The sequence below is a fragment of the Megascapheus bottae genome, chromosome 25 (genome assembly GCF_031878675.1).
Source record: "Megascapheus bottae isolate mThoBot1 chromosome 25, mThoBot2.hap1, whole genome shotgun sequence".
Classification (NCBI taxonomy): Eukaryota; Metazoa; Chordata; class Mammalia; order Rodentia; family Geomyidae; genus Megascapheus; species Megascapheus bottae.
The window spans coordinates 14,846,691-14,869,789 of record NC_143533.1 but is presented as its reverse complement, the minus strand read 5'-3'; the positions used below and the strand labels follow the sequence as shown (position 1 = coordinate 14,869,789).

Genomic DNA, 23,099 nt, shown 5'->3' with positions numbered 1-23,099 from the left:
TAATGTATGTGGTACCGAGGAATTGAACCCCGGTCTTCGTGCATACCAGGCAAGCCCTCTACCACTAGGCTAAACTCCCAGCCCTAGCTATGTATTTTTAATGAATATGAATTTTTAAACCTTACTCAAGAATATAAACACACTTAAAAGTATCTATTTGAAGTGGCATATAACTACAAAGTCCTTTCAATCCTCCCCAAACGCTACCCAGAAATAATGTAATTTTTTAAATTTTACTATTCAAAAATGCAAAAATAATAAATTTAGTTAAATCATTTGGAGAAGAAGACATGGAATTACAGAATAAACATCATTTTTTTCAAGACGAGTGCCAGTGGCTCACAGTGGTAATCCTAGCTACTCAGGAGACAAAGATTTGAGAATCATGGTTCAAAGCCAGTCTAAAAAGGAAAATCCTTGAGATTTTTATCTCCAATTAACCAGCCAAAAACTGGAAGAGAAGCAGCTCAGGTGACAAGAGTACTAACATAAACAAACAAAAAAACTTAGGGACAGTACCCAGGACTTTGACTTAAAGCCCAAGGATGGACACACAAGAGGAGCTAGGTGTGGTGATTCATGCCTGTAACCCTAGGCATTTGGGAGGCAGACATATAGAGATTTCCATTCCAGACATCACTACCGTTCACTACCTCAACCAACGACTGGGGAAGGCAGGGCTCCTCGGCTGTCCCAGCTATGGGGAAGCACAATGGCTGACAGCACTGGCATGCACGGTCAACCCCACAACAAACACCCAGAGCGCAGGCCAGCACAAAGTAAGACTCTAACCTCAAAAGTATCCAAGTCAAACCAGATGCCGGGGCCTCACATCTGTAATCCTGATCAGGAGGCTGAGATGTGGGAATTGAAGTCTGAAGCCAGGTCAGGCGGGAAAGTCCACAAGACTTCTCAGTTAATTGTAAAAGAACCTGAAGCGGAGCTGTGGGCTGTGGTAGAGTGCCAGCCCTGAGCAGTAAATAAGGGACAGGACTCAGGTGCTAATGCCAGCACAGCCTACAGACAGACAGACAGACAGACAGACAGACAGACAGACAGACAGACACACACACACACACACACACACACACACACACACACACACACACACACGTCAACAAGAAGCTGCAGGCATGGCTCAAGAGGTAGAGCGGCTGCCTAGTGAGACTAAACTGCTCCATTCAATACCCAGAACTATCAAAACCAGGAGGAAGTGCCAGGCCAGGGGCAAAGCTGAGCAGTGTTGCCAGAAGCAGCTCTGCCATGTTGACTGGATGCACTGTCCTCTTCAGCTTCTACCAATTTGAATCCAACTGAACATTAGTCTTTTTGTTGTATTTGGGTTTGTCAATCCAGAGCTCCTGAGCAACCTGACTTACTATTTACGAAGCTGTCAAAAACAAGACTTGATGTCCTATGGGTAATTTTATGAGCAGATTTAGAACCACAGCCTTGAAGTAATGTCAAGACCAGTGTTTATCACCTACTGAGTCTTCTTGGCTAAAAAACAAAACACAGAGCCGGGTCCTGGTGGCTCATGACTGTCATCCTGGCTACTCAGGAAACTAAGATCTGAGGACTAAAGTTTGAAGCCAGCCTAGGGAGGAAAGTTTGTGAGACTCTTTTTTTTTTTTTGCCAGTCCTGGGCTTGAGCTCAGGGCCTGAGCACTGTCCTTGGACTTTCTCAAGGCTAGAGCTCTACCACTGGAGCCACAACACCACTACTGGCTTTTTTCTATGTATGTGGTACCGAGGAATCAAACCAGGGTCTTCGTGCATGCTAGGCAAGCACTCAACCACTAGGCCAAACTCCCAGCCAAATTTGTGAGACTCTTATCTCCAATTAACCACAAAGAAAGCTGGAAGTAGAATGGTGGATCAAGCAGTAAGAGCATCCCAGTCTTAGGTAAAAGAGGAGGAGGAGGAAGAGGAGCAGGAGGAGGAGGAGGAGGAGGAGGAGAAGGAGGAGAAAGAAAGAAAGAAAGAAAGAAAGAAAGAAAGAAAGAAAGAAAGAAAGAAAGAAAGGAAGGTAGGTTAGAAAAGAAAGTTCAAGTCCATTTGACACAAAGGTCATTCAAAGCATTTTGATTCATAACTGTGTGGCTTAGGTGTCGGCTTATTATTAAAATGATTGTGTCTCTACCCTAAAGACTGAAACTCCTTATTCTTCTAAGCTACAGAGATATGAGAATTCCCCTTACAAAGATCTTAGAAGTTTTAAATGAAATCATGATATCTATATAGATATATAGATATATAGATATATTTGCCAGTCCTGGGTCTTGAACTCAGGACCTAGGCACAGTTGTGAGCTTCTTTTGCTCAAGGCTAGCACTCTACCACTTGAGCCACAGTGCCACTTCCAGCTTTTTCTGTGTATGTGTTACAAAGGAATTGAACACAGGGCTTCGTGCATGAGGTAGGCAAGCTCGCTACTACTAAGCCACATTCCTAGCTCACTCTGCTAGCTGTCCCTGTTAATATTCCCTAGAGTACAAATCAGATGAAGGTTCCCAAGTATGCATCTGCCCTGTGTATGTGATTAAAGGGGTCAAGCTACCTGATTATGATAAAAAAATCACAGGGTTACCTTCTTCTTCCTGGCAAACCCACCTGCCTTTACCCACAAGCTCCATATAAACATCTGCGAAGGAAGAGACTGCCCTGACACACATACACTCTCTCTCTCTCTCTCTCTCTCTCTCTCTCTCTCTCTCTCTCTCTCTTTCTCTCTCTCTCTCTCTCTCTCTCTCTCTGACACACACACAAGCATGTGCACATGCGTATGTTACAAAACAAGTTAACAACTTCCTTCCCCCATGGGAGAACAGTACATTGTTTCATAAAAATGAAGTGTGGAAGTGTTTCACAGCTAGTATTAGCAATAGCCGGCAACAGATGGACACAAAAATTCAATCTATGAATTATATCCCAGTTTTACAAGGAGGAAATTATTAGAAAAATGAAAGTTCAAATGAAACTCTCTGTCATGCCATTTTTTTTCTTCTCTTCTTGTTGGTGCTGGGACTTGAACTCACAGCCTGGATGCTGTCCCTGGGGCTTTTTTTTTTTTTTTTTTTTGCTAAAGGCTAGCACTCTACCATTGAGTCACAGCTCCACTTCTAGCTTTTCCATGGTTAAATGGACTTACTGTCTGGATTGGCTTTGAATGTCGCTAATCACATCAAGTGTGAGCCACTAGCTTTAGGCTACCTCCAAAACAATTTTTTTTGAGGGGGGTCAGTCCTGGGTCTTGGTTCTAAGCACTGTCCCTGGACTTCTGCTCAAGGCTCCCCCCCTGTCTACCACTTGAGCCACAGCACCCCATCTGGCCTTTTATGTTTATGTGGTTCTGAGAAATCATTCTACCACTAAGTCATACTCCCAGCCTATATCTCCCAAAAAAATTTTTTTTTGTGGGTCATGGGGCTTGAACTCCGCCTGGGTGCTATCCCTTCATCTCAATGCTACCGCCCTACCCTTGAGTCAAGCCCTACTTTCCCTTTTCTAGAGGTTAACTGGAGGTCCTTTTGTGCCCGGGCTGGCTGTGAACCTTGATCCTCAGCCTCCCGAGTAGCTAGGATAACAGGCGTGAGCCACCGCGGCTGCTCAGCTATCTCCAAAATTTTTTAATAACTGGATTCACCAAGAATCTAATTTCATCCTAACTGAATAAAATTTAGCCATGGCAAGAACATTGACAATATCTTTATGCCACTTCTTAAGTGATGTGCTTAGAACTTCCGGTATAATAAACCCATTCTTCATTGCGGAGTGTTCCTGGAAGACTACACAACAACTCCCAGGTCCCTAAGTCCATCCCAGGCTAACTTACAGAACCTCCCAATTCTCCCATCCACCACCAGGTGGCATGTGTGTGTGTCTGTTAAGGACAGTCATGGCCCCATTCACCTGGATGCCCCACTTACTCCTAAGCCCGAGAATGCAGATATCTGCAGACTCATGACTGACCAAATCAAACCCAGTAAGCATGGAGAATGGCTGTTGCTTATGCTTCACCAAGCAATAGTGTTTCTGAATTGCAGAGCAGTTAAAAAACTAAGGATGAGCAGGATGTGTATCATACAGCTCTGAGAACTTTGCAATGTTCTTACCCACCATCCTCTTCCCAGAAGGCTAGGACGATTAGTAGACAATTTTGAAGCCAAGGACAGTCTAGTACAGTGCTACAAACTGAAATGTTAAACCTCAGACTGTCTGGATTTCAATTCTACCTGGTTATTAATGCAGGGGAATGTGGAAAAACTCATGTCTCCTTACATCTTAATTATAAGTCAAATGAGTATGATGATGATACTGGTACTCTGAAACTGTTGGAAAAGATTTTAATAACATTAAATTGTTAAATACTTAGGAAGAATAGTGACCATACTATCAATAAAAATTATAGCTGGCTTGCTGGTAGCCCGTGCCTTTTTTTTTTTTTTGCCAGTTTTGGGGCTTGAACTCAGGGCCTAGGCACTGTCCTTGAGTTTTCTCAAGGCTAGCGCCTTGAGTTCTGGCTTTTTTGAGGAATTGAACCCAAGGCTTCATGCATGCTAGGCGAGTATTCTACCACTTGGCCACACTCCCGGCCCAATGCCTGTCATCTTGAGATGCTCCAAGAGGCTGAGTTCTAAAGATCACAGTTCAAAGTCATCCTGAGCAGGAAAACTCATGAGACTTTTAACTCCAATGAACCATGAAAAAAGCCAGAAGTGGAACTATGGGCTAAGTGGTAGAGTGCTCACCTGAAGCAATAAAGTTAAGGGACAGTGTCCAGGCTGTGAATGCCAGCAGACCACACACACACACACACTTTAAAGATTCATTATATGCTAATGAAAATGTGAATACACAAGGCCGAGTGCAAACTCCAGTGCCACTCAAGGGAGGAGGAGAGGCCTGCTATGGAAAAGCTCTGCTTAAATCACACACAAGATGTTCGTTTCCAGACGGCTTCAAAGCATTGCACACGAGGCTACAGGCCAGCACACGTGAAAAAATGAGTGCAAGCAGAGGTAGAAAGGGGGAAATTCTGTAGGATGACACCTCGTGCCTGGCCAAATGTCCACTTTTAATTTAATCTTTTGTGCAGTGAGGTTTTGTGCATGCCTGCTTTTCAGGCCCATTGTTCCCTGCAGTGTGGCTGGAGAGCTCCTAGCTCTGGACAGGCAGGGTGACTGCACTGCCCCGGGGCCTGTCCCTTCCACACAATAACCCCATCTAATTATTCAGAGAAGAAGCCAGCAGTGTGGCTGCAGTGACACCTGGGTCATGGCCTCTGACACAGAATCTGGGGGCCAGCCCCAGTTTGCCCCAGCAGCAGAGGGGCAGGAGACATGTGTGTGTGGGGTGGGGGGAGGTAAGAGGGGGGATGGGTGGGAAAGGAAAAACCAGGGAGATCCGGTGGGGCCCGAGGGCCGTAGACATCCACTCATAACCTGCACTCAAGCCAAGGGGACCAGGTTTTTCTCAGAGGTTAAAATGGCAAAGAGTTCAAATCCTGTCTTTCAAGGAGTTAGCAAGCTGAGCTGCTCAACACGTCTTCTGGCTGCGCATTTGACCTTTAGATGGAAGCTCAGTTCTGCACTGGAATGGGCACGCACACACAGCGGGACCAAAAGGAGGAGATGCTTAGAGGAACACAAGGGCGCCAAGGCCTGTGTGCATCTGATCGTATAAAATAATACTTATCAAAATGAACCCCAGAAAACAAGAGTTTTTTTTTTTTCCTTTGTTGCTGTTTTTCTTTTCTTTTTGTCTTGTGTATGTACTTATCTGTGGGAGGGGAAGGGGGGGCCTAGAATTGGAGGGACAAAGGAGGAACAAATGCAGCAGTGGGCCTCACTGGACATCATGCTGAAAACAAACTATATAACTTGTGAGTGGCCATGGTAGGGAAAAACTGGGAGAGAGCAAGGGGAAGGGCAATGGTGTCCAAAAAGAATTGCACTCCTGAGGCCAAGAGTTTGGCCTAGTGGTAGAGTACTTGCCTAGCATGCACGAAGACTGGAGTTTGATTCATCAGTAACACATACACGTAGAAAAAGCTGAAATCGGTGCTGTGGCTCAAGTGGTAGATCTCGAGCCTTGAGAATGGACAGCGCTCGGGCACTGAGTTTAAGCCCTGGGACTGGCAGAAGGAAGGAAGGAAGGAAGGAAGGAAAGAAGGAAGGAAGGAAGGAAGGAAGGAAGGAAGGAAGGAAGGAAGGAAGGAAGGAAGGAGAAATACATTCATAACCTGACTCATGTAATTTAACCCCTCTGTACATCACCATTAAAATAACCTTTTTTAAAAAGATTGTTGAGTGAGGTGAGTCAAGACCAAAGGAACAAAAGGCACATGGTCTCCTTAATATGTGCACATTAGATTCAAACAATACGAGTGATGACTCAATATTTGGGTACCCAAGGTTATGGACATGGTCTTGGAGATATAAACATAACTACATAGACATAAAAATCTATGATGGGATATATACTCTATAGATATAATGTTATATAGATTGATGTATCTATGACATACAAACCCTCAGCTTAATTTTAATTACATTCTAAAATTTATGTGCCAGTGATTGCATATAGAGAATCCCTTCTTGAGTACTTGTTTGTTAAACATGACATTTGAAATATGATGTAAAAATCAAGGTTAATAAAATCTTTAAAAAAAATCTGTTCTCACTCATCAACTCCGTTTTCTGTAGGAGACTGCCTGTTTGCAAATGTTTTTTCTCCCTCCTTCTGCCTTATGCATTGAAAACTTACTTTCTTTAACAACTCCACCAAATGTGCCACACTCATGGTGTGATGGTATATTTGCCCAAGTGTGACCTGGTGGCAGATGGGGGGGGGAGTCACTGTCCCAACCCCCGCTCACTCCTCCTCCACACAGTGTGGTGTGCAGGCAGGACATTTGTCTGAACCTGACAACACTCAGGCTCTTTTGTTCTGTCTTCCAGAAGGGCCTTGAAGACAAATAACACCTCTCCCTGCCAGGAAAAACACCCCCTCCTACTACAGAGTCTACAAGAACTTAGGACAAAGTTCTTTATATGGGGCATTGTAAGAATCCAGTTCCTCGAAATAAGTAGACAACATTGGCCAGCTCTGCTTTTTACAACTTCCTCGAAATATCTGGGATTGTTTGGTGATATGTGAAGTGGCATGAAAGCTTTCCCAATTTCAGCGCCGTCATTAAATATTTCCATTCTTCTTTGGACCATGAGATTTCATAAATTACATTTGTATACCTCAGGTTTTATTTTGCAAGATGTTTTGGAAAAAAATGCTTCCTACTTTGGGGGGAGGGGTCAGTTGTGGAGCTTGAACTCAGGGCCTGGGTCCTGTACATGAGCGTCTTGGTATTCAAGACTAGCACTCTACTACTTTGAGCCACAGCATCACTTCCGGTTTTTGAATGGAGATAAGGAGTCTCATGGGGACAGTCCTGATCGAGCTGCCTTCAAATGACAATACTCAATGTTCAACCACTGTCCCCCAATTTAGGATAATTATGTGAACCATACTAATGAAGTTGTGTCCACATATATGCTCCTGATTAAAAGGGAGTAAAAGTAAGCTCACGCCTCTAATCCTAGCTATTTAGAAGGCTGAGATCTGACGATCAGGGCATGAAGCCAGCCCAGGCAGAAAATCCATGAGGTTCTTATCTCTAATTAATCGCAGAAAAAGTTGGACATGGAGTTGTTCCTCAGGTGGTAGAGCACTAGCCTTGAGCCAAAGGAACTTAGTGTCAGGCCCTGAGTGAAAGCTCCAGGACTGACAAAAAATAAACAAAATAAAAAGAGAAGTACGTTCCATTGAGATGATAATAATTCTACCAAGAGCAAGGCCTCTCCTGAAAGCAAGAAGAACACTTGACTTACTTACAGTATTATATTTGCTGAGCTTTTGTTTAAGCAGCTACTCTGCCAGCAAACACACATGTGTGGATCATCTCACAGACATCAATGCTATACAAACAGTATTTTGATAAACTGACAAGAGAGAGCCTATTCACGACAGCCAAACTTCCCCTGTAGCTAGGAAATAAATTTTCTTCCAGAACTAACATTTCTCCGTTCCTCTGTCGTGGGTTGGCCATGCCACTTTGACCCTTCTGCAAGGCAACATGAAAATGTCATCTATCATCTCCTGAACTACCGGGACTTGGTGGGGAGGTGCCTGGTTTCATTGCAAAAACATCTGGAGTGGGTCACCCACCCCTTGGCGGATAGATGTGCACTTACAAGGCAGGATAAGGTGCGGGTAGACAGCATGGAACGTCTCTTCAGTTCCTTAAGTTCAAAAACAAAATTTCTGGATATGTTGAAACATACAAGGAACATTGTGTCATAACTCTGAACTCTGCTGAATGAATCACTCTGAAATACATTTTTATGTTAGCAGTCAACAAAATTCTAGGAGCTTTTGGCTACAAGCAGGTATCCCTCACTAACATGTTAATGGGCTATTGAACTGTATATACTACACCCTTTTAGGTATTAAAAGACACTGAGAACTGGGAGCTAATGGTAGCTACTCAGGAGGCCGAGATCTGAGGATCACAGTTCAAAGCCAGCCTAGGCAAAACACACACACACACACACACACACACACACACACACACACACACAGAAATTGAGACCGGGAATTTGACCTACTGATAGAGAGCTTGCCTAGCATGCACACAGACTGGGGTTCGACTCCTCAGTACCACATACTTAGAAAAAAGCCAGAAATGGTGTTGAGGCTAAAGTGATAGAGCTCTAGCCTTGAGAAAGTCCAAGGACAGTGCTCAGGCCCTGAGCTCAAGCCCAGGACTGGCAAAAAAAGAAAAAAAAGAAAAAAAATCCCACAGAAATGGAGCTATGGCTCCATTTTGCTCAAGCACCAGCCTTGAACAACAAAAAAAACAAAAACAAAAAAACCCTCAAGGACAGCACCCAGGCACTAAACTCAAGTACCCAGTACCAGTACACAAAGTAAAAAATAATGAAATAGGGCTGGGAATGTGGCTTAGTGGAAAAGTGCCTGCCTCATATGGATGAAGGGCTGGATTGGATTAACTCAGCATCACATGCACAGGAAAGGATGGAAATGGCACTGTGCCTCACGTGGTAGATTGCTAACCATGAGCAAAAGAAGCTCAGGGAACAGTGCCCAGGCCCTGAGTTCAAATCCCAGAATTGGCAATAAACAAATAAACCTATGCAAACAGTATAAAAGGATAAGCTAAAAATGTTTTCCCTCATTAATATATATTTCTTTTCTTCTTTCAGGCAGCTTTCTCCTCCCTATGAAAGGCATAATAAGGAAAAGCTTAAAAATCTTTACTTGCATTCAGTTTTTTTTTTTTTAAGAACAAAGACCAAAATGAAAGCAAAATGGATCCTACAAAGAGTAATTACTGGGATGTTTTTTTTCTTCCTGTCCACCCAGAAGCTCCTTTCATGTGCTAATGGTGGCATTTCACAAAGCTCCCCTCCTTTAAGTTACTTAGATCTTTAAGGACCTCACACATCTAAAGATTCTTTGCATTCGCCAGGAACTTGTGGAGTGGACCCAGAGCTGACATTCAGTGTGATTAATGGATGGTATTGATTTAATCTCCTACAAGAGTTCTTCCTCTCTCTTAGGAGATGTGGATCATTCAAGTCAAGCACTAGCCATGCTGACAGACTTAACAGAGGGATGCCCAGCTAACCAGAACCTTCCCTTTCTTCTCAAAAATAACATTCAAAACATCTGGACTGGGAAACAGTCAGGAGATGCTTCTCAATAATGGCCAGTGTGTGTGACTGAGATTGAGGAAATGTTTATTGGGAGTTGGAATAAAGCATAATTATGAAAGCTTAGAGAAAATTAAAAATCAGCCGGAAAAACCACCCTAGAAAATGCAACATGCTTCAGGAAAATACTGGAATATTTTAAAAGGCAAAATAAAAGTCTCAAAAAATAAAAAAAGAGTCTCTCATGATCTATGAACTGAGCTAGCCAGGCAATACAGTAAGAGTTAAAGATACAGTTTACATAATTATGAAACAGCTCTAGGAAATAATGCCCCAACTTCTTCAAAAGCCTCAACTGCAATTATCATCTGAATTTGCTTGTGTTGTGCCTGTACTGGGCTTGAATTCAGGGACTCACACTATCTATCACTTGGCTTTGGAAAAAATAAAAGGCAAGATAAACCATTTAGACATTTCATGTGGGAATGTAATCTGCAAGAAGAAATATTCATTGAGAACAAGAAAGACAGACACTCTATATGGCCAAGATATCCCGAACTACTCTGAATGTCAGCCCTGAAATGAAATGGACATCATACGCTCCCAATCTGGGAACATATAGCATGGGTATTGCAGAAATAAAAAAAAAAAGAAGCAAAACAAAACACAGCCCTTTACAATAATGGCATTTCCTTATCCTGCTTATTCTGCCTGGCTCCACAAGGGCCTTGCTTTCTTTAGGGCTTTTTTCAAGCAAGTCTGTGAAGTCTCTCAGTACTGTAAATCTTCACCTAGTGCCAAAGGTCAAAGGGTTATCTGCAGTTATCTGCCCTGGGTGGTTTTAGGGTAGACAATTTTTCTTCTTTCTTTCTTTCCTTTTTTTTTCTTGTCTTTCTTTTTTCTCTTAAGCAAGAAGACAAAAACCTATACATATGAATCACACAGCAAGCTAATTTAGGTAGAGCAAGAGCTGGTCTTTTACAGATGAAGTACTTTCTGAAGAAAAAAAAAAACACAGAATATTAACTTTTTAGTGGCTCTAACAAAGAGAAACCAGCTGCCACCAGGGCCATCCCACCTCCATTGTGTGCTGGGAAGCTTGTCACACAGCTGTTGAAACCCACAAAAGGCAAAGGCATCCACTTGGTTCTTGGGGAAGGGAAAAAACAACAACTTTGCTTTATCTTTTGGGTTCTTCTTGTTGTTCACATTAATACACCTCAGCTAATTATAAGATATAATTTGCATAGAGTATGCTGTGTTTTAGAGCATTTCAGGGTGATAATTATTTAAGACTAAATATTTAAGTCCATGGGGGGTAAAACATCAAAATTCTTTTAAATTTTTTTTGGTTTTGTTCCAGTACTTAGGATTTGGGATCTGTCCCTGAGTTTATTTTCAGTCAAGGTGGCAATGTACCACGTGAGCCACAACTCCACTTCCAGCTTTTTTCTGGTGAATTGTAAGTCTCCCAGACTTTCCTTCTCAGGTTGTCTCTGAGCTATGATCCTCAGATTTCAACCTCCAGAGTAGTCAGGGTTACAGATGTGTGCCACCAGCACCAAGCTTGATCTCACTTTTGTTTCCTTTCCCCAAAATAATTTTGGTTTTTTTGTTCAGTTTGGTTTGCATGTTGAAGATAGAACCCTCAACATTAACCCACACCCTAGCCCTCCAAAATGACTTTTTTCAAGTAGGAACTAAATGTAAGTATACCATTCTACTTTACTCACTCTACTCTCATACAGTCCAGGATGCAGCAGAAAAGCAAGCATTGTAGGGCATCAGTGGCTCACAGCTACAATCCTAGCTACTCAGAAGGCTGAGATCTGAGGATCACCATTCGAAGCCAGCCCACTGCCCATCAGACTCTTTTCTCCAATAAATCTCCAAAAGCCAGAAATGGAGCTGTGGTTCAAGGGACAGAGCACAAACTCAATAGAAACGGCCAAGTAAGACCAACTGTGAGGTCCTGAGTTCAAGCCCCAGTACTGGCATCAAAAACACTTTTGCCTTGACTGAAAGGAAAGATTACAAGTGAATTTGGCATAGCAATTCGCTACACCAGCTGTAGCCCTTGGTCTTCTGTCTGTAATGTGCAAACCACACAAGCAAATCTTAATCTAGTATAGCAAAAAGTAATACCTGGAAATCCAATTTCAATTTGATTTTGGCAAGCTTCCTTATGAATTTGCTGAGGAAACTCTAAAATGAGTAAGTCTCCCTCAGACTGTCTCTTTTCACCCTAATGCCCAGCATAGTACCAATTTTTGAAATAGACAAAAAGGAAAAAAAAAGAATATTTTTCACTTTATTCTCAGAATATTATGAATTTTGTTTCAGTTTATTTTGTGGTAAGTATAGAGTACATGCAGCTTACAAGTAAACTGAACACTGAAAGTGCTAAGAAAAATGAAAATTAAAAAAAAGTGACTTAGGGAGTTTGTGCCTGTAATCCCAGTTACGCAGAAGTTTAAGACCTAGAGGATCACAGTTCAAATCCAGCTCTGGCCACAAAATTAAAAAAAAAATTTCAAGAGACTTTATCTTCCAAAATAACCAGAAAAAAAAGTTGAGCAGAAGTTGTGGCTCAAGTGGTAAAGCACCAGCCACCTAAGCAAGTTGAGTAAGTGTGAGGCCACAGTCTAGCCAGGTAGTCATCCCATGGCTCATGCCTGTAATTACACCTACTCTATCCAGGAGGTTAAGAAGCTCACCAAGGACAGACAAAGCTGAGTTCTTAGTTCTAACTAGTGACAAGCTAGCAGTAGATGTGTGGCTCAAATGGCAGAACACCAGCCTTGAGTGGAAAAGAGCCACACAAGAGCTTGAGGCCCTGAATTCAAGCCTCAGTACTGGTACACACACACACACACACACACACACACACACACACACACACACCCAGTACAGGAAAGTACTGATAATAAAAATAATAATACTAGTAATAATCATTACAAAGTAAAAATACTCATCACAAAATAAACTGCAATCATACAAAGATGCCAAATCCTGGTGTAAAACTCACATCACCATTTAAAACCAATCACACCAGACTTAACTCCAGAGTCAACAAGTTTTAATCAAAACCAAGCTTCATTTCCAAGTCAAACCTGAACAAAACTAGCAACATCAAAATGTGCTCACTGTTCCACCACTATAGTATTACTTGTATTGAAGATAACAATCTTCAGTATGGATTTAATCACCTAAAAAGACAAGCATTCCACAGCTCAGATTTGAGGGTTTTGAAGTAAAATGTTCTGAAATGTTTCCATACTTTCTACAATTGAATTTCATGCTATATGGCAAAAAATGAACGTATCAGTTAGAAAGCCATTTAATTAACTAGGTTTTGATTTAATCTCTAAAGAGTGGGTTATATCTGTCAAATCCTATGCCACACTACAATAACCTACTTAGGATAATATCTTAACTTGCTTGTTAAATGAACTGGAAGACATAAATCCATCTGTTTTTCTTTTTTGTTTGTTTGTTTTTGTTTTATTTTCTTTGATGCAGGTCCTAGGACCTGGCTCTATCCCCAAACTTTTTTGCTCAGTACTGGCCCTCTACTATTCAGCCCCAGCTCCAATTCTGGCTTTTTTTGGGGGGGCTTCAAGTCACAGATTATCCTGCCCAGGCTGGATTGGAACCGGGATCCTCAGACCTGAGCTTTTGGAGCAGCTAGGATTATTCCTTTCAGCCACCAGCACTGGTCCCAGCTTCATTGTTTTTCTTGTAGAAACAAATACCCAGAATGAATTCACAAGGGGAGTGTGTCCAGATCACAGGATAACATACTCTTTCAACTGGAAACTTAATTGCCGGAAACAGAAACAAAAGAATGTGTAAGGACATGAAAATGAGACTGTGAGACAGCAGTTTGTTACACAGAATTGACACCAAATGAGCTAACAGAAGCACTGAAATTTCATTTCCAAGGCCACTCAGTACAGGCAGCTCTGGTGAGCTCACATCTAATGTGGATGAGCTCATGAGGGCATGCATTCACCCTGCAAGACACAGACATGACTTCCTTAACCTGCTGCCCTCTGGACACATCACTCTCTTAAACAGGCAGCCACCACCAGATGCTCCCACCAGAAATGGTCACAGATGGCCAGCCGTCCAGTTAACAGAACATATTGCCCTCCCATCAGCCCAAAATAAGGAAGGCGGCAAGAACTATGAACACTGGGGTTGTTCTGAACTGGGCCAAACATCAGCCCTGACTTTCTAGAAAAACGCCGTAAGCCAGGCATCCCTGTCTCATATCCTAGCTACACAGAAGGCTGGGGTCTGAGAATCATGGCTGAAAGCCATCCCTGGCAGACAGATATGAAACACTTTTATCTTTTAATCAATCAACGAAAAGCCAGAAGGGGTAAAGTGCTAGCTTTGAATGAAAAAAAAAAAAAAACAAGCTAAGCAAAAACACGAGGTCTTGAGTTCAAGCCCCAGTAACAGCAAAACAAATAAACAGGCACTTCAAAGGTGAATTAGGAGATGGGAATGTGGCTTAGTAGAGTGCTTGGGTAATATGCATGAAGCCCTGGGTTCAATTCTTCAGTACGACATAAACAGAAAAAGCCAGAAGTGGCACCGTGGCTTAAGTGGTAGAGTGAGACATTGAGCAAAACAAGAGCAGGGATAGTGTCTTGGCCCTGAATTCGACCCCCAGGACTGGCACAAAAGCGCTTACACCTACACAACTGGATCTAGGCTAGACAGCCATTCAGGCTGAAACTTCAAGGGGAGCAGAACCTGACGCCCAATAAGGAAGCCCTGGCTGCACGAAGACCTCCGATCTTGAGCTTCAAGTGGTCCAGACATCAGACTCACCCATACGCAGAGTCCTTAACCATAAAAGCAGTATCTCAGTTTAAAAATCTGGTTGTAGCCAGATGCCAGTGGCTCATGACTATAATCCTTCTCAGAAGGCTGAGACCTGAGGATCATGGTTCAAAGAGAGCCCAATTAACCACCATAAAGCTGGAAGTGGAGCTGTGCCTCAAACAGCAGAGCACTAGTCTTGAACAAAAAAGTTCAGGGACAGTACCCTGGCCCCCTTAGTTCAAAGACCTAGGACTGGCACAAAGATAAAATAAAATCTGATTTTAAACAATTAGGTCAAAATAAGATATGCAATGGATCTACAACATAGAAACTAAGAACTATGTCTAAAACCTAAAGAATTTTGAGAACTTATTTTCTAGATGTTACAAAAGAACCCAACAGAAATCAGTGGATCCGCCTTCTCTTCACCAACACGCACGCATGTGTGCACATGCTTCCCTTTCTCTTCATATTTAGGCATCTACACAAATCTGTAGAGAACTAAAAACTTTAAAGAACTACTTTTTTGTGTATGCCAGTCCTGGGGCTTGAACTCAGAGCCTGGGCACTGTTGTGAGTTCTTTGCTCAAAGCTGGTACTCTACCACTGGAGTGACAGTGTCACTTGGAGTTTCTTGGTGGTTTACCAGAGACAAAAAAGTCTCACAGACCTTCCTGCCTGGGCTAACTTCAAACTGCAATCCTCAGAACTCAGCCTCTCGAGTAATTAGGACGAGAGGCGTAAGCCAGAGCACCTAGCTGAAAGAACTACTCTTAATTGTTGAAGTTCTACAAAAAGATTTCTTTGAACGTTCCACAAGTAGAAGCCTGATTTGTCCTGCTCCAAAATGAAGTCACCTCAATAGAATAAGCTACTACAAGGTCTGCTTAAAGGAACACCTTAGGAATATATTTTTATGGATATAGAAAATACATATTTGCAAGTTTCCTTATCAGTGAAATTAAATGAAGCATTGAGCTTTATCTTTGATTTATTTTCATCACCAACGGTCAGTCCCTAATTCTATTCTGTGTTAAAAACCAAATAAAATGAGTCCACATCAGCCCTGGAAATGCACTGAAGCCACAGGAGGGACGAAAACACAGCTCGCTTATGTGACAGGAGGCTCCCATCACCTCAGTGTCCGTCACGTCAGTATGCACGCATGAGAGCAGCTCGACCTGTAACATCTGTAATGTCTCATCATTTATAAAGCTGTGTGACAGAAATCGGTAGTAAATCTATTTGATGAAATGTAAACTCAATTAAAACACAAATAATAAGATTAGAAGCAAAAAGCCATGTGGAGAATTACAGCAAGGAACTGTGGGAAAAATAGGTCTCAACATCCCAGCATCTGGACAATGGTTCCTAGCACGTTTTCTTATGAAGAAGTAAGGACTCCAGCCCAGTGCTGCTGGAGGAAAAGAGGAGGAGGAGGAGGGAGGGAGGGAGGGAGGGAAAGAGGAGGACCTGCCTAGAGAAAAAGAACTAAGAGCATACAGGCTCTGAGTTCATGCCCCAGCAACCAACCGCACCAAGAACAAACAAACCAACAAACAAAAACCCAATTCTTTCCTGTGCAGCATCAGGTTGGTTTACTCCAGCCTTACACCCCAAACCTCCTGTTCCCAACTGGCCAGAGAGGAAGGGTAGAAGGAGGCCCCGCAGGGACTCACCCAGGCCACTGAGCGTGTAGAGAAGGTCGCTGGTGTCCAGGAAGATGGGGCCATTTTCCTGCTGCCCCTCCTCTTTATAAAAGAGCTTGTAGCCCTGAACGGCTGCTCGGTCCTCAGCGTCTAGCTGCCACCTCACAGAAATCGTGGTGCAGTTGAGAGGGTCCAAATACAGCTCTGGAGACTTTGGGGCTGAAAGAATTCACCAGGAAATGCAAGGTAAACAACCCACGATTCACCCACCAAAGCCTACAAGTGCAGCTCAAGGGCATCGGCCAATACTCCACAGAAAACTCCAGTTCCTATGTGTCAGTATAACCTAACTTTTAAAATTTCACTGTCATATTAAATATCAAGATAGAATACACTACCTGAAAGACTTTAATAACAAAATACTGTCTATGTGAATATTTGTCTATTAATAGCTTTCAATAAAACATGATATAAAAATATGATATAAAAATCAGTGTTAATAAAATATTTTAATAAATTTTTTTTTCAAAAAAGTAATAAATATTTTCTGATTTTGACCATTCAATACCCTTCTGTGATAGAGAACAGGCCTAATCATCAATCAAGTAACAGTAAAATTAGTCTTATCACATTCCTATGAGTAAGAAGGCTAGAATTTTCCATTCTCATAGGTCCCTTCCCTCCTCTCCTTCATTCTTTCCTTCTGTCTTCCTTTTTCTTTTCCCCTTCTTCCTTTTCCCCTCACCTTCCTTCTTCCTTTCCTCCTCTCCCCCACCCTGCCTCCCTTCCTCCTTCCTCCTCTCTTTTTCAGTACTGAGAACTAAACCCAAGGCTTTTAACCTGCCACCTTGAAGCATAACCCTATCCTACTGCCTTTATTTCCTTCCTTCTTTCTCCAAATAGGATCTAACATTAACTTTTGCCCAGGCTGGCACTGAATCCCAATCCTCCCATATCTGCTCTGAATGAATAGCTGGGACTGCAGGTGTATACCACCACACTTCTCCCTTTTCTTTCATTTGAACAGATCATTTTTTTAAGTATGACAAGAATATAAAGTCTCTGTTAATATATTCCCTGCAGTAACTCAGATCTGTCCATGAAGGCTTTTCCAAAGTCAATCAGTAGTTTATCCACCAGTGAGCTGTAAGTCCAAAGGTACTAACTACAACAGAAATAATAAAAAGTAAGCTGGGTGAGGTGGCTCACACCTATAATCCTAGCTACACAGGAGGCTAAGATCTGAGGACCTCGGTTCAAAGCCAGCACTAAAGTCTATGAGGCCCTTATCTCCAATTAAACAGCAAAAAACTGAAGTGGCACTGTAGCTCCAGGAGTAGCACAGTAGCCTTGAGCTGAAGAGCTCAGGCACAATGCCCAGGACCAGAATTCAAATCCCATGACGAAGAAGAAGAAAAGGAGGAGGAGGAGGAGGAGGAGGAGGAGGAGAAAAGAAAGAAAGAAAGAAAGAAAGAAAGAAAGAAAGAAAGAAAGCAAGCAAGCAAAGAGCCAGGAGTTTGGCCTAGCGGTAGAGTGCTTGCCTAGCATGCACGAAGACCTAGGTTCAATTCCTTGGTACCACATACATAGAAAAAAAGGCTGGAAGTGGTGCTGAGGCTCAAGTGGTAGAGCTCTAGCCTTGAGAAAGTCCAAGGACAGTGCTCAGGCCCTGAGCACAAGCCCAGGACTGGCAAAAAAAAAAGAAAAAGAAAAAAAGAAACAATAAAAAGTTTCAGTGTTTTCAACTAACTCTACCACCTATGGAATATTTTTACTCATAAGGCAAAAACAAATACAAAAACAAAAAATACCCACAAATGTATGCATAGCAAAGCACTGAAGGCTACTTAGGCTGCGGAGATCTAAGGATTACATTTCCAAGTCAGAACGAACAAGAAAGTCTATGAGACGCTCATGTCCAATCAATCACAGAAAAAGCTGGAAGTGGTGATGTGGTTCAAATGGTACAGTGCTAGCCTTGAGCAAAAGGAACTTAGGGATAGTACCCAGGCCCTGAGTTCAAGGTCCAGGACCAGCCAAAAAACAAAAGCAAGCATAAATTAGGGAGAAATCTGGTTCCACAGTGAGAGCGTTGTGCTCGTCCTGGAGAGAATACCTTGCACACTGGTAGCTTTGGGGGTCCTGTGTGAAGTCCACACCGACGACTCCCCCAGCCCCACTCGGGTGGCAGCGGCGATCCGGACCAGATAGACACAGTCAGGTTTCAGGCCTTCCAGAAGGTACTCGTGCTCGGTCCCGGGGAGCTCCAGGGCGTAGATGTTGCTGTCGGAGCTCAGACGAAAGGACAGACGGTACAGGATCACCTGACCACGCCGATACTTGGCCGGGATGGGCAGCCAGGAGATGAGGATATCCGTGGGACTTCGGCTGGTCAAGCTAATTTCAGGAGGTCTCAGAGGAACTGGTTACAGAGGAAAACAGGCGGGAAGTGCTTCAAATCAAGCCACTGCTTTTAGATAGTGCAACTTAGCTACTGAACAATGCCCTAGCCTTGAGCCACACCTGGGGCTTAAACTCAGGAGCTCACATCCTCTCTAGACGCTTTCCACTCTACCATGAGTTGTGTCTCTACTTCCGGCTTTTTGCTGGTTAAATGGAAGTAAGAGTCTCGTGGACTTTCTTGCCTGGACTGGCTTCAAACAGTAATCCTCAGATCTCATCTCCTGAACAGCTTGAGATTACAGGCATGAGTCACCCACCAGTGCCTGGCACAACATGTATTTTCTTTTTAAATTAACTTACCTTAATTATGAGGGGAAGTATTTTATTATGACATTCTACACCTGTTTACAATGTATTCTAATCAATCACCCCTCTATCACTCAGCTGTCCCCTCTTCCTAAACCAGGCTTCACTATTCAGTTTTCACAGATCTAAACTGTCTACGTTGACCACATTCATTGCCTTTTCATTCTGTATGTGTGTGTGCATGTGTGTGTGAGCATGCACCAGCTGTGGTGCTAGAACAAGGCCCCACACTCTTGTTTGTTTTTTTCACTTAAGGAGGGCACTGTACCACTTCGAGACTTACTGCTGGTTAAGTGGACTTCAGAGTCTTTTAGACTTTCCAGCCCAGCCTGGCTTTGAGCCACAATCCTCAGATTTTAGTCTCCTGAGGAGCTAGGTCACAGGTATAAGCCACTAGCACCCAGCTTTTTTAAAATAAGAAAAGGTATGACCTTTCACTTGATGCACACCCATTCATGGGGAGGTGATGACACCGCTGCACTGTCCTCTTACCATCCTCCAAGGTGTTCTGCGTCACATGGTCTGACATCTGGCTGGCCCCCATGGGCATGTATGCCACAATGTAGAAAGTGTAGTTGCTGGCAGGTTCTAAGTCATCAATAATATAATGGGTCGTGTCATTCCCAAGGACTACTTGATATTCTTCATTATTTAAACCTAGAGGAAAAGTCCATTTTGAAAAATTACATATGCTACAAAAAAAGGAGCAAGACCACGTTGCCATACACAATGAAACGACTCGGAGGGGGTCTGGCCCGTAAGTCTAACCTGTGCCTGCCACCTTCAATGCAGGCAAAGTTTTTGCAAGCTGTCAACTTTTTCTTTCTTTGCCAGTCCTGGGGCTTAAACTTATGGCCTGGGTACACTGAGCTTCTTTCGCTCAAGGCTAGTGCTCTACCACTTGAGCCATAGTGCCACTTCTGGCTTTTTCATGTGGCACTGAGGAATAAAACCCAGGGCTTCATGCACATTAGTCAAGCACTCACTAAGTCACACTCCCAGCACAAGTTTTCCCTTGTAAGAGTAATCAAGTAATGCATCTTGCTACAGACAGCGTGTCTACATTTTTCTCAAATAAATCAAACTGCAAGGAATACATTTTGTCTAAACTTCATTTGCCATCTGGTCCAAAACATAGAGCAGAGACAAGAGACCAGAGGAACATCATCATGACAGAAAGAGTGGTTTCTTTCTTTTTGTTTCAAACAGAGATGGTAGGGAATGTAAAAACTCTTATTCTTTAGAAAAATAAACCAAAGCAAACTAGTCTGACACAATTTGTTCTCTGATTTACAATGAATGCAAAGGAATTGGAGGCAATGCCTCTGTGTGTGTGTGTGTGTGTGTATTTTAAGATGGGCCTCGGCAGTTTTTCACTGCGAGGTACAGAGAGGATTTGTCTGTAGGGTTTAATTCCTACAGAGCAGACTGTAACGCAGGGCGCCAGAAGCCACTGTGTTCTGCGAACAATTCCCAGCCAAAGCTTGTCAACTTAATCAAAACTCTCTACTGCGAGATTGATAAACAACACAGAAGGCACATTTCAGTATTCAGTTTTCCCACATTTCTGAATTAACTTGATAGCATTTTAATTAGACAAGATTACAGACATTTCACAACAGACAAGCTAATGGCTGGTTAATTAGGACCTGTCTAGTACGATTTCTGACCTAGCAAACAAGGTCCTCGAGTTGGAATTAAAAAGCCTGTTCTTTCTCTTGAATAGACCTCGGAGCCACATGCAGAGCCCTAATGAAACACCCATAATAGAGAACCAAAAGAGGCTCCCACCAATCCTGCCCCCGCCCCCCCTCCTCAATCATAGCAAGAGGAATTAACATACTCCACCCAGCTCAGTTATCAGACGCCCATTATTCCTGCTGCTGCGACTGCTGATTTGCATTCAAAATACTCCTTTTCAAAACTCTACTTCAAAGTGCCCCAAACCCAAACAACTGCACCACCAACAAACCATCTGTCTATGGCCAAGTTCAACACATCACCATTCTCTGGGTGTTTAAAATATTTATATATAACTATTTATTATAAATATATTTTAACATTATATACCATATATTATTTATAATTATACCATTATGTATTATAGAATGATTAGATAAGTATTATTTAGATAAATATAACATATTTGTATGATATTAATCATTTTAATATGCTCTATTACATATTAATGTTATATAATTACCATATAATATGTAATTACACAACATATAATTATAAATACATATATAATAGTAATATGTGCTACATATATGAAATTATATATATAATTATATAGTATCTATTATATTGTATCTATTAATAAATATATGTAATATCTATTAAACTCTATGGACAAATATATATGTATCAAATGAAACTATAACATATAAGCTGGGCTGTTTATTGTATGGAACTAGAACGTGGAGACCATGATTGCTACGGAAAAAATGGATGAAGACTGATAAGTACTTTTATTTTTCTTTCAAGATTTTGGACAAAAGATACAATAATTTAAAAAAAAAAGAAAAGAAAAAGAAAAAATATTGGATCCCAAGAATGGAACCAATATTTTAAATAAGAATTGGTGCCGGTACTGGGGCTAAAACTCAGGGGCCTCACTTGGCTTTTCTGCTCAAGACTGGTGCTCTACCACTTGAGGCACACACCATTTCCAAAATAATTTTTTTGAACAATGATTCGATACTTAGTTTTATTTAGTAAATGACACATTGGTAAAGTGTCTTGGTAAATATCCATAAAGTTCTACAGACAGAAAACATTCCAAGTCTATAGAATTAAATATGCTTAGCCAGACACTGGTAGCTGACGCCTGCAGTAATCTTAGCTACTCAGGAGGCTGAGATCTGAGGATTGTGGCTCAAAGCTGGCCCCTGGCAGGAAAGAAAGTCTGTGAGACTCTCACCTCCAATTAACCATTAGAAAACCAGAAGTGGTGCTATGGCTCAAGGGGGAGGGTGGTAGCCTTAAGTTAAAGAGCCCAGGGACAATGCCCAGGGTCAGAGTTCAAACCCCATGACCAACAACAACAACAAAAGAAGAATTAAGTATGCAAAGAATTTGATGTTTGCTTTCCTCCTTAAAAATAACATGCTCTACTGGCCACAGTTTATTATTTTACTCAACAGTCCCATAGCTCATCCTAGGTAACTGAATAGTTAAACTGGTGTCAGTCTCACTTCAGGAATTTTTACTTTGGTGGCACAAAATTCCGAATTATGTGACTTTGTCATCTGCGGCTGGCAGATGCTTCGTATTAAACACTAATACTTATTTCTAAGCAGAAAAATCCCAAATGACCCTCATATATACAAAATATTATCATATGAAATTTAGAGGAAAAAAAAAAAACTGGGCTCACAGGTGATCATTTTTTCAACAACAAATGTTATACAATATCAAAAATATCTTGTGGGCCAGATAGCCTTGTGGGCCTAGTAGCAGAGTGCCTGCCAAGCATACATGAATATCCAGGTTCAATTCCTCAGTACTATGGTGCTATGGCTCAAGTGGTAGAGCTCTAGCCTTGAGAAAGCCCAAGGACAGTGTTCAGGCCCTGAGTTCAAGCGAGGACTGGCAATAAATAAATAAATAAACAAACACACACACACACATCTTGTGGATATTATATAAGACATCCTTCATTTTGCAAACCAATTCTGTGTGTGTGTGCACCAATAGTGGGGACTGAATTCAGGGCTTTGTGCTATTTGTTGCCTGACCTTTCTGGCTCAAGGCTGGCACTCTACTACTCAAGCCAAACTATTACTTCCAGGTTTTTGCTGGTTAACTAGAAGTAAGAGTCTCGTGGATTTTAGCTGGCCCAGTAGCTCATGCTTGTAATCCTAGCTCAGGAGGCCAACATTTGAGGATCAAGGTTCAAAATCAGCCTGGGCACAAAAAGACCTGAGACTCTTATCTCCAATTAACCTCTAGAAAAGGAGAAGTGAGGCGCGGTTCAAGGGTAGGGTGGTAGCCTTGAGCTGAAGCTCAGGGACAGCTCCCAGGTTGAGTTCAAGCCCCATGACCCACAAAAAAAAAAAAAAAAAAAAGTCTCGTGGATTTTATCTTCGGCTGGCTGGCTTCAAAC

General features: G+C 42.2%; 1 protein-coding gene across 1 annotated transcript in view; it reads right to left on the bottom strand.

Annotated features, from left to right (window-relative positions):
• The window catches only part of Prtg (protogenin), a 68,177-nt gene that overhangs the window by 13,754 nt on the left and 31,324 nt on the right, over window positions 1-23,099 (bottom strand). Inside the window, 4 exon segments of the mRNA XM_090318685.1 lie at window positions 16,253-16,441; window positions 18,339-18,644; window positions 19,484-19,648; window positions 22,916-22,923. Coding sequence (XP_090174811.1) covers window positions 16,253-16,441; window positions 18,339-18,644; window positions 19,484-19,648; window positions 22,916-22,923 — 668 coding nt within the window.